The sequence below is a fragment of the Cryptomeria japonica genome, chromosome 10 (genome assembly GCF_030272615.1).
Source record: "Cryptomeria japonica chromosome 10, Sugi_1.0, whole genome shotgun sequence".
In the NCBI taxonomy this organism is placed as follows: Eukaryota; Viridiplantae; Streptophyta; class Pinopsida; order Cupressales; family Cupressaceae; genus Cryptomeria; species Cryptomeria japonica.
Genome location: NC_081414.1, coordinates 253,171,414 through 253,183,593, shown reverse-complemented (window position 1 = coordinate 253,183,593; position 12,180 = coordinate 253,171,414). Strand labels below are relative to the sequence as shown.

The following is a 12,180-nucleotide window of genomic DNA, read 5'->3' as shown; positions in this document are numbered from 1 at the left end:
AATATATACTTTGACTTGTTTTAACATTAAACAATATTTTTGTTTGACTTTTAGGCTATGATATAAAATGTCTCTACAAGATCTAATAAGACATTTTGAGACATTCAAAGGACAATGACTATACAATAAATTATAAAACCTATCACTATAAAGTATTAAAACGTAACTTTAGTTTCTTAATAAATCACCAATAAATATGTAAAATATTAAATGTTTTTAGAAAAATGTTGGGAGCAGATATGAGTTGATTCCAAGGGAAGACTATATACAGCTTGTATTGATGGTTGGGTTAAATGCATCTCCTTTGCAAGCAATGATTCATACTCCTCCTTGCAGGTCAGGAAGTAGGCATACATTGGAGGCTGTCCACAATGCTATTGGGAGCAGATATGAGTTGATTCCAAGGGAAGACTATATACAGCTTTTATTGATGGTTGGGTTAAATGCATCTCCTTTGCAAGCAATGATTCATACTCCTCCTTGCAGGTCACGAAGTAAGCATACGTTGGAGGCTGTCCACAATGCTCCAAGTGCATATAAAGCTGCAGACAAACTTGCATTTATCCAACTGCATGCTATTGTGTGGCAGAAAGGAATGCCACTTCTGCTTGGACTACTCTTTGCTACAAACTTCAGTTTGTACAAAGGCTTATTAAATTATTATTTGTGAGCGAGCAGTTGCTTCATACACCACAAGTCAGCCTCCACAACAAATATTCACAGCAATTTAAAAACTTAACAAGAATGACAATTTTTATATGCATTTATCATGATATTTAAGATGTATTATGACACAACTGTCTTCAGCTTTAAACTGCTTGCTCAATATAAACAATATCCTCAAACCTTTTTTGGGTTTTGTTCTTCTCATCATCAAACTTTCTAGATCATTTTGAATTTTTTAAAAATGACAGAGATATTGTAGTCTTACTAAGATTGTGTTAGATTGATATAAAAAAAAACCCCATTCCACGGGGACGCGTCCCCCCCCTTTTTGGGCGCGTTCCCCCGTCGGGGACGTCTCGGGGATGGGGGGACGGGGACGCGACGTCACCGGCCATCCCATCACCGCCACCCAATCGCCGCCGGGACGTGGAGACGTCTTCTCGGAGACGACTGGGCGTCTCCACGAGAGACGCCTAGGTGTCTCCCGTGTCCCCACGCCTAAACAAACAAAAAAAGCAACATTTTAAAAAACATGTGCCTTTTGGGGGGATTAAGGGGTAACCCTAATTGGACGTGGGCCCCACCCAACCCCCCAAAACAACACAAAAGCATGTTTTTTTTAGATTTAACTCTCATTTTGGTAAACTGATTTTTTTTTCCAGCAAGCTAAAGAGGAGGAAAAACTTGAAGAAGACTGATTGAAGGGGTGAGAAAAGTTGATTGCAAGTGTGATAGGAGCTAGAAGAAGCAAGAAGAAGATTCTTCTACATTTTGGAGAGATTTTTCAAGCACAAGGTAGGGTTTTTCAACTTTTTCTTGTTTTTTTTTTGTTTTATTTTTAATATTTTCTGATTTTCATTGTTCTATGTCATTTTTGGATTTTTTTTCCCTATTCAACATCAAATCTCATTTTGAGATGAATAGGAAAAAAATTTTAAAATATATTGTTAAACTAGGCTGATTTTATTTTCATTTTGTGAAATGCAGTGTCAATTTCACAATGAGCTCCCAAGGCATGAGTGAAGATGACATGGAAATCCATTCTCATAGTGAGAATGATTCAGAATATGAACCTGAAAATGAGGGGGGTGACCATGGGGCTTATCCTGGAGCCCAATCTAGTTCTATGGCAAGTGCACCAGCTAGTACAGGTTGCCCTTCAGAGTTGTTGGCACCATATGCTAGGGGTCATTTTGATCCTAAGTCTCCTCTAAAACAGTTTGCTTCACGAATATCAGTACAAGGCACTGCATCACATTCAAGTGGGGGAACAAGGAAGTGGAAGTGCAATATTTGTGACACAGAATGGTTCGGTAGCATTAGTAGCGTGAATGCACACTTTCTGTTTTGGAGAGGAAAAGGCGTGAAACATTGTAAGCTTTTGGAGGAAGCCAAAAATATACAATACAGAATTGAGTTTAACAGGATTTGGGGGGTTCTAGATGACACAAATATTTCAATGCCTACTACTTTGTCTGCTAGGGCAGCACTTCATACTTCTCATGCTTCACAGACGGGAGGAATGATGTTTGGATCTCCATCCACTTCCACTTCTACTGCCGCCAGGGCTGGGAAATGTAAGTTGCAGATAGCACAGAGCAACCCCATTACTGATATGTTTAATGTGCAGCTGAGAGATGAGATAGATGAATCCATTGGCAATTTCTTCTTTGCCAATGGCATTCCATTTCATGTTACACGGTCTCCTTATTATAGGAAGATGATGGATATGGTGGCCAAGGGAGGACCATCTTATGTGCCACCAGGGGAGACGAAAATGAGGACCTCGATCTTGGATAAAAGCTATTCCAAGATCAATATTTTGATGGAGAAGATGAAGGCATGTTGGGTGGCATCGGGGTGCAGCATAGTTATGGATGGGTGGACGAACATTAGCCATCGTCCACTCATCAACGTCATGGTCACATGTGCAGAGGGCCCATACTTCCTTAGAGCAGTTGATTGTACAAAGCATCGTAAAGATGCTGATTTCCAGTTTCAGGTCCTCAGGGAGGCTATTGAGGAGGTTGGGCCATAAAATGTGGTCCAAGTAGTGACAGATGCAGCCCATGTGTGTAGAGCAGCAGGGAGACTCGTTGAGGCAGCCTATAGACACATTTGGTGGACCCCATGTTGTGTGCATGCCATGAACAATGCACTCAAAGACATGGGGAAGATAGACTGGATTAGAGGAGTGGTCACCGATGCAAGAGATGTGCAGATGTTTATCTACAACCACCACACTTCACATGCACTCTTCAGGACCTTCGCAAAGAAGGAGTTCTTGAAACCAGTTGAGACTAGATATGCATCCTATTTCATTCTCTTGGAGAGAATGATTGAGTTGCAAGAGGCATTGCAACTCATGGTTATGACTAATGAGTGGAATAGGTCGGCTGAGGCCAAGAAAGAGCAAGGGAGAAGGGTGAAGGAGATAGTGAAGAGTGATGTGTTTTGGACTGATGCGAAATACATTGTCTCTATCATTACTCCAGTATTCCAGGTGATCAGATATGGGGATGGGGATGCACCTAACCTTGGAGAGGAGTATGAGTGCATTGACTCTATGCTTGACCAGATGAGGGTTGTTGTGCGAGTGAAGGACCCTTCTTTAGCATTCTACAATGAGCAAATCCAGCCTATCATTCAACGTAGATGGGACAAGTTGAACACTCCTTTGCATATGGCTGCCTTTGCCTTGAATCCTATGTGGTACAAGGCTAGACCGAGTAGACTGACACCGATTTAGGATGATGAGGTGAAGGCGGGTTTCTTTAAGTGCATAGAGAAGATGTTTGATTCCAGAGATGCCGGCACAATGCGCACTGAGTGGGGAAGATTTGCCACTCTTAGAGGTTATTCAAATGCGGCAAAGATGGATATAGACAACATGGCACAGGAGGACCCACTTTTATGGTGGAATTGTCATGGCCCGAAATCTTTGACCACCACTCTAGCCATCCGTATGCTATCCCAGATTTCCAGTTCTTCAGCTGCTGAGAGGAACTGGTCTACATATAGCTTCATCCACTCTCTTAAGAGGAACAGACTTACCTCTAAGAGAGCAGAGAAGCTTGTGGCCGTACACAATGCTTTGCGTCTCATTGACCGCAAGACACTTATGTACAAGGAGAGTCCAACGGCACAATGGGATGTAGAGCCAGAGGAGCCTTCACAGATTGATGAGGATGATCCTACCACTTCAGATGCAGGGCTAGTTGGTGTGAGCTTGAGGGACCTTGATCCTCAAGAGTCCAGCAGTTCCAGTGAGGAGGAGTTCGCAGATGATTAGAGGCCTCCATTAGCTACAGTTTGAGTTTTCACTTTTCAGTTTTGTCATTTTGTATTTGACTCTAGTCTCTTTTGTAATGCTATTGCTACACGTATTTGTATTTGGCTACTCATTGTAATGATGAATCATGTAATCATCTTTATTATTATAGACTTTGCAATGGCATCAAATATTCGTATTTTCGTTTTCCTTTTTCGATATTCATATGATAGAAATGAGAAATCTCCAATTTGACAATTTCATTTGTCAAATTTTATTTACTTTTAGCAATTAGCTACGTATCACTAATCTAAGTAATCTTGGTATTTCCTATAGTTTCATTTGAAATCTAATTCTTATACTGTTATACTGTTATACATCTTTTCAAAACTAGTTTTTCAAGTACTATATGTATATGTATAAGTATATGAGCACCACCACCCCGCCACCCCCCCGCCGCCGTCCCCCCTCCGTCCCCAAATTAAGACCCTTGGTCCCCCCGTTCCGGAGATGCATCCCCGCATCCCCCCGTCCCCGACGCCCGTGGAACACTGAAAAAAACAAATCAAAACAACATACCAACAAATAGAATGGCGCTCAGGTGGAACTAAAATAACATGATGGTGTTCTCTTCAACCAACAAAAATAATACACATCCCAGTTCGAGTGGTGCTTTGATACTATATTAAGAAAACTGAACAGAGTGTATAGAAGCCTGCATAATATTATACACAAACTATTGTGCTTTTATTATTCTATTCCACCACCACTCAAAATATGAATTACAAGCATATATATATGATTTTTAATAACTTATACTATGGGAAACTCCCTAAACGACTTCTCTAAATATAATGAGTTGTTTTAACAACTAATAAAACAAACCATCCTTAACAAATAATTATTTTCATATCTATAATAGCTATGTGAAATGTGTTAACAACTCACATTATTAACTGTTAATGTTTGTAGCTTCAGTCGAATGATCATTTAGAATACATATAATATATGTTGATTAATAATAATATATTATTATATTATTATTAATCATATAAAATTTAATATTCAATATTAATCTATTATATTATTCTAAATTAATAATTGATCGATGAAATATTATAATATTGATTCAATTATTATAATTAAAGGAGAGACATGTCCGTTCAAGGACATGCCTCTCCAAAGGAATATTTATAGTATAATGTTATTCAATTTGAGAACACATAGAATTCCAAGAATGCAAGTATCAGATTGAATCAGATATATACATTAAAATACATCCAATAAAACCTAGGAAAATCAACATTAACTTATGTGAACACTAACCATAACTTTCCCTACATTCCTTACAAAAGCAGCAAGCAGATTAAAATGAAAAGGTTGTCAAGATATCAATTTTAAATTAACTCATTGTTTACACATCAGGCTCAATGACCTTCAAATATTTCAAATCTATCTAGAATTGAATCATCACTGGCTATTTAATTCATCAGCTATGTATGTTAAGAAAATTTCAGATAGAGTTTCATAATGACACTCTTTGTGCTCCCCTAGGGCATCTTAAACGAAATCATTTTAGAGGGAGCATAAATGGATCTTGTATCAGCACCATCATAGTTATTAACAAGGGTGCTGGCTCATCTGGTGATATAGAATAAACAAGTTTGCCCTTACTGGCATCATCAGCACTATCTTCTTTTAGCCACGAGTCATCTCTCTTGGATTCTTGGACTATTTATAGACTTTTTAGTTTATAGTCATCTCACAGGCTCTTTAACTTCTATCAAGACTAGGTTTTACCCACTCTAGGTTGGCCCCTCCTTTTTCTCCATTTGAGTGCCTTTCAGCTTTTGTTTTGCATCTAGTAATATTTCATTTATAGCTTCTTTGGAGTCTCTTTTCGGCACCCCCTTCCTAGTTGTATTTGATTGTATTTCCTAGTCCCACTAACCTATTCTCATAGCTTGAGGACATTTGTAACATGCTAAAAAATTTAGGAAACATTTATTCAAAAATATAACTAACTGAAACGAATGTAACTGTTGCAATATATAGCCATTATCATAATCATTACAAGTAACATGAAAGGAAGCGAATTTATTTTTTTTTATAACAAGGATAACGATAACTGGAAGTAATTACATTGAACTAAAATCAAACATATATGCAAGATAAAGAAATAAAAAACATTGCAGGAAATGAAAGAGAGAAAGGGTTTAGAGAGTACTTTTCAACTGATAATAAACTTCTGAACTTCAAAACTTTGTCATGATACTGGTGAGGAGGGAAAGTATCATTAGAGCGTTTTTCCGCCCAACCACAGACTACTATCTAGTCCCCCGTGCCATATCCAACTGGATTGGCCCGGCCCTTCATAGGGAGGTAATGGAAAAAGAGAACTCAATGCCATCTGAGACTTGGCGTTAGGACCTACACGCATTAGTCGGTCATACACTAAGGGTAACTCCCTACTAGTATGACGCTTCTGACTACAGATGTATCTGGTACTAAAGAATAGACGAATGCATGCATTATGCAGCACCACCTTGGCCAAGGCTTTACACTGTAAGCACGAATTAACGCGCTGTCAATGATCTCACCCTTCTCGGCAATAAGTCTAGGTTCTAGGAGTTCAACTGAACTCAAATGGGAACTAAGTCCAAACTTGTGTTCAGTGTTCATTTGTAACAATTTAAGTACTCTAAAATGTTATCATTAATTTCTTTCTCATTCAAGACTGCAATGACTTATGATGTTTCAACTGAATCCCTGGCTTGGGAAAATAGGGAACATAAGAGCCGTCAGATTGTACGCACAATTCCTAAGTATGGAATATAACTTTGTTGGACATGTCTCTGCTGTCCTGGCATCTTGAGAGTGACCTCCCAATAGTGACGCTAACTGCATCAAGTACAATGGCGCTCTTTTACCCACTACCTTCCTAGGCTAGGGTATAGGTTAATTTCTTAAACTAGAGAGGATAATCTCAATTAGATAATTTTATCTTAGAGCTGTCCTGACTTCAGAAAGTTCCTAAATAACTTGATTACGAGGTCAAATTCTTCATTAAGTTGTCTCGGGTATGAACACCCTTAAATTGAATGGTATAAGTCTGCACCAGTATGCTGAAATATGCTTACCAGTAAATGTTAAGGTACACATACACGGACACACGAGTACAAATACCTTCACATATGCGTCAAGTATTACCAGTTATAAACCACACTGGTACATACTTGCCGATATATGTCAAAGTACATGTACAAGCATGCACCTGTACCCACACCATCACATACACTTAAGTATTATCAGATTCTTCAGGTTTAGGCTTAATTTTCTTAAAGCAACGTAACAGCCAGATCATAAGCAAAGGTTTGTTAATACTCTTAGGTTTTCACAAAGGCTGCTACCATAGTTTAGGTTTCATAACAGAGAGAATATAAATTTTATAACCAAGCATTGCTATAAGGAAGAGCCAGTAGTTCTATTAAAGAACTCAGATAACTACAGTTTGCCACAATTTTTATGAAGGAAACAGGGTTTTGCTGTTCAAAAGAAGCTAACAGCATAGTCACAGCAGAAAATAATATATAAATTTCCTTATAATTTGCAAACTATTCATACCCTTGTCCAACATCGGAAGTATAGGTTCTTTTATACTTTCACATTTTACATCAGACTTGTAGAGACTGCTGTGTAGGTTTTCATACACACATATTTATATATACTTAATGTATATACAAATATATACGTATAAAAACCTATTACATCTTCTCATAATAAGAGAAAAAGAAATGCAGTCACAGCTGCGTAAGCCCTTCTCTATGGATTATGAGCAGATTTGGAAGAAAAATTTACTTCCTAATCTTCCAACAACAGCAAGTAATTATAATTAACTACAGAATAATGCAGCTGTAGTACGTATTTTATCTTTAAAACTACATAAGGGTTAGCCTTTACCCATTCTAGAAAACTTTTCAACATCCAAACCACAGAATGAAAATAATTCAGAAATTTCAAGACATATTAGAGTACATTTCTGCATATCATGCTCTTCCTCTTTTTTTTTTGAAACTGAATTGAGAAGAGAAAAGAAAGAAATATCAAATTTGCAGGTATAAGCCAAATTGCATGACCTGAAAAATGATGAAAATGTCTACAGGTGGTTTCCAGCACCCCTCTTTTTCCCAACCTCTTCACTAGAAATCGTAGAGCAGAAAATGGTGATTCGCAGTACGAAAATGATGGAAGAGCAGAACCAAAATATGCTAAAATGCAGAGCAAACCCTCGTTTTCTTGTCGTCCAAGAAAAGAAGAATGAAGTGAAGTGTGGTCTTATTCTTCCCAATCCGCTTGTGTATTCCACAAAACGTTTTCCTCCTTCATTCGCCCTAATACCAAGCGGATTCATTTACCAGCAAGAGTCATGCCATTCCCATGCTTCTTCCCCATGTGATCAGCATTTTGGCTTCCTGAGGAAGCTTTCCCCGCTCACAAAAATCATGCCCCGTGAAAAATATCTTCTCCATATCGATATGTTATGAAGTTTTGACAAAAGAATTAAATCCCTATTCCTTCAAGTGCCCAATAAAGCATTTACCAAGGATGGGCGATAAAATGGTTTTAATTTGCATTACTCTATTTTTTATCAAACCTCCTATATGCCCGATAAAATATTATAACTTGCTCATCATAGCGTTTATGAATAAGGTAAAATGTTTTTTTTAATTAAAACTTATTTCCTCTCATCACTTTCAAATATTCCAAGCCAACTCACCTAGCGACTTTAGGAGAGATTTAATAACGTGTCTCCCCCTTTCATTTCATTTACTTGCTTTATTGAGTTGCCAAATAAAATTGGCTAAATATTAATTTATTTATAAAAAAAAAAACCTTGTATTGCAATATAATTAATTGATTTAAATATACATATTCATATATATTTATTTATACGACCCATACATCTTATGTATACCTAACTGCGGAAGTACGTATACGACCATGTATACATACTCTCGTACCCAGGTATTCACATAAGATATATATGTAATATGTATCTTCATATACATAAATATATATATATACAATAAAAAGAAACATTAGTCACAATAAAATTTGATTAATAATTAATGAAATAATTAATTAATAATAATTATTATTATAATTAAAAATTACCTCAAGAAGCAACAAAACCTAGGGTTAACATGTATCAGGGCATAAATAGTGTACATCAACAACTAGGGCACAAATGGGATGTAACAACATTAATATAATTGATTTTTTTCTTTCTTTCTGCCTTTAGATATCAAGTCAACATTGCAGTTATGCAGACAGTTTCTATCTGCTTTATGAAAAATTGAAAAACAAATCACATATCACATTCAACTTACCACAAAGGACCTACCAAAATGAGGAACATTGATCACCTTCTTCTGAAAAGGAAAGATGATTATCTATTGACAACAAGCAAATGATACCTTATTCATCTTCTCTTCTTTCAATAGATTAGGTCTCCATTCACAGTCTATTCCAGCAATCTTAATTGTGGAAAAATGTTGCTTAGCATTAGCCAAACCATCAGCCGTGTCAACCCAAATAACATTTTCTTCAGAAACATAGTCTAACACTTGCAAGTACTGAGTCTTAATAGCTCTGCCCTGGGCTGCAACCAACCATGCAGTAAATATAGGCATCAAAGTACTGTTATGGCCATTAATATTGAGTTTCTAAAAACAAATACATAAAAAATCACACAAGAAAAATGGATTTGGCACTAGGTATGTGATTATTTAATGGACTTATTAACCTATAAACATAGAGAACAAATTTAGGCTCTAATAAAATTATATCATGGAAATGCAATCTAAATCATAAATTCAATGATAAAAATATATTTATCACCTGAATCTTCTGTAAATAGTTTCTATAAACACGTCTATCGCATGTTTGATTACATATTAACAATTTAACAGTCAAAACTAATCCTTAGATGTGGAAAAAATAATAACGATTTTCTTAGGTGTCACCTTGATCACTTCAACAGGGTTTCAAGTTAGGCCTTGTTCAACAGTAACATCAAATTAAAGTTATCATAAAAAGCATATCCTAATTTAATGAACTTAGACATAACTTCAACAGAAATTCAACTTTGTTAGGAATTATCCAAACTGCATAAGTAGTTACAATCAAGTTGCTGAAGAACGATGTTGACATCATACCTTAATCCATGTTTTTGAGCATAGATGTGCTGATTGGAATAGCTTACTTGCCAATTTCTTAACTTTGTGATCGTACCATAAAAAAAACCTCACTCAGAAGTTGTCCAAAAGCTTAGAATGTATAAAACCCAATGAAAGGGTTCAAAACTATGCCTAGAAAAGTTTGAACCCCAAAAAAATCACTTTGGTGTCATGTCCAGTTTTTAGAATAAAAAAAAATAATATTTTTCAATTCGACCCAATCACTTTTATTTTCAAACAGGCAACTTAAATATTGTTATGAGGTCTATGTAACATTTAAATAAGTGTTTTAACACTTTATTTAATATGTAATTCAAAAAGAGATTTCGAAGCAATTTTAAGGCATATAAAAGAGAGATCAAGGCTCAAACAAAGCATCTGATTTTGTTATTTTCAAGTATTCATATCAATTTCAATTTTGGAGCATTTAGGGATGAAAAGCCTCTCGTCCATTAGAGGATGTTCCATCTAAGGATCACAATTGTGCTGATTAGTTAAAGACTCATAAATGATTTGAAGTCATTTACAATTTGCTATAGTGGTGTTACAGTACCAAGAGTGTTTAGTTGCTTGTTTTGAAGAAGTTTAATGTTATTGCTGCTAATAAGGGTTATATTTGTTCAGATTTTGTAATAACCTTCATAAGATGTTAGCTAAAATCCACAAAAATTTTATAACCACTCAAATTCTAGTTCTCTAATCACCAAGTCCCTAATTTGGGTAAAATGAGAGCATTGGAGACTAGAATGCACACGATGGAATTAAGTGAAACATATTGGCTGCTAGCCATCCAAATTACAATATAAGCAAATCACAGAATCAATCAAACCAAATGGCCGATAGTAAGATGCAAACTGTGATCAAGCCAAACTGGTTGAATGCAAATAGAATTGCATCAATGTCAAAAATGGCAAATTAATTCATCCAAATCTGATAAATGCCTTGTGTTGACCTGGCTAAAATCACGGAACTACGACTTCATCCGACCAACGCAGAATAGAATGCTAAGGATCCTATCCTCTCTTGAGGTAAGGAAATCCCTAATGTTGTTTTAAATTGATCAATGGGGGATGACCTCAAGGTTTCGATTGTCAGGTCTTGATTGCAGGATAGCTCAGCAGTTGATGTGTTTTGCTAGAAACACAAAGGGGACTTACGGTTGGACGGAATTGGTTTCGCACAGGTTCCCTAAAATCTTACAGTCTTATTTTATCTGATTTGCTTTTAACATGATGCTACTTCAGCTTGACTTGCGGGTTTCTTTTTAAAAAGGGGAAAAAGGGGGATAGGAATAGAGAGTAATAAGAACAGCTAGCTAACTTAACTAAGACAGCATATTCAAACACATAGAAGGAAATCTTAAAATAACTAGAAATTACTTTGCCAGCTAACTAGCACAACTAGGTAAAAACTAGTGCAATCATCTAGGAACTTTGAATTTTCAAGCTACTGAATACAAATGCTGGATCTTACACCCACTCATTCAAATTTAACAACCAAAATTAGCATAAAATTGGGCTCAGACTAAGCATGCAGAGGGAATAATAATCAATTATTTCCTAATGGTATGAACCAAGATTTCCATCAAATACATGTATAAACAAACTGTCTGGAAAGTAAATACAGTGCAGAAATTTAAAAGAGGTGGAGAAGAGGACCATGCACTCACAGTTAAAAAGACATCTTTAACATCCATTAAAATCTGTATATATTTTGCCAGAGTTTTTGCAACAATCTTTAACTTTCTGCCTAAAACAAAGGAGAAACTAACTCCTTTATATAGAGTTCTCAAAATGGATGGATGGCCAAGATTAAACTTAAACAAGTGGGACAGATTCATCCCCTAAATAAAGCTGCCCATACCCATAAATGGGAAGCAAAATATCAACACCAACCATAAAGTAACTAATAACTACCAAACATAAAGCTGCTCCAAAAAGTGCACTTGTACGGAGCTCGAAATTTACAATAACTTTGGCAGTTGGGAAAGAAACTTTATTTTTA

General features: G+C 36.3%; 1 protein-coding gene across 5 annotated transcripts in view; it reads right to left on the bottom strand.

Moving 5' to 3' along the window:
- Positions 1–12,180, bottom strand: part of LOC131059841 (uncharacterized) — a 253,314-nt gene that overhangs the window by 93,162 nt on the left and 147,972 nt on the right. For all 5 annotated transcript variants that reach the window (XR_009110248.2, XR_009110249.2, XR_009110250.2 and 2 more), the window contains exon 5: positions 9,415–9,599. Coding sequence is in view for 2 of the 5 variants with exons in the window: in XM_057992888.2 (XP_057848871.1) it covers positions 9,415–9,599 (185 nt within the window). In the remaining 3 variants the exon portion in view is untranslated. The remainder of the gene's footprint in view (positions 1–9,414; positions 9,600–12,180) is intronic.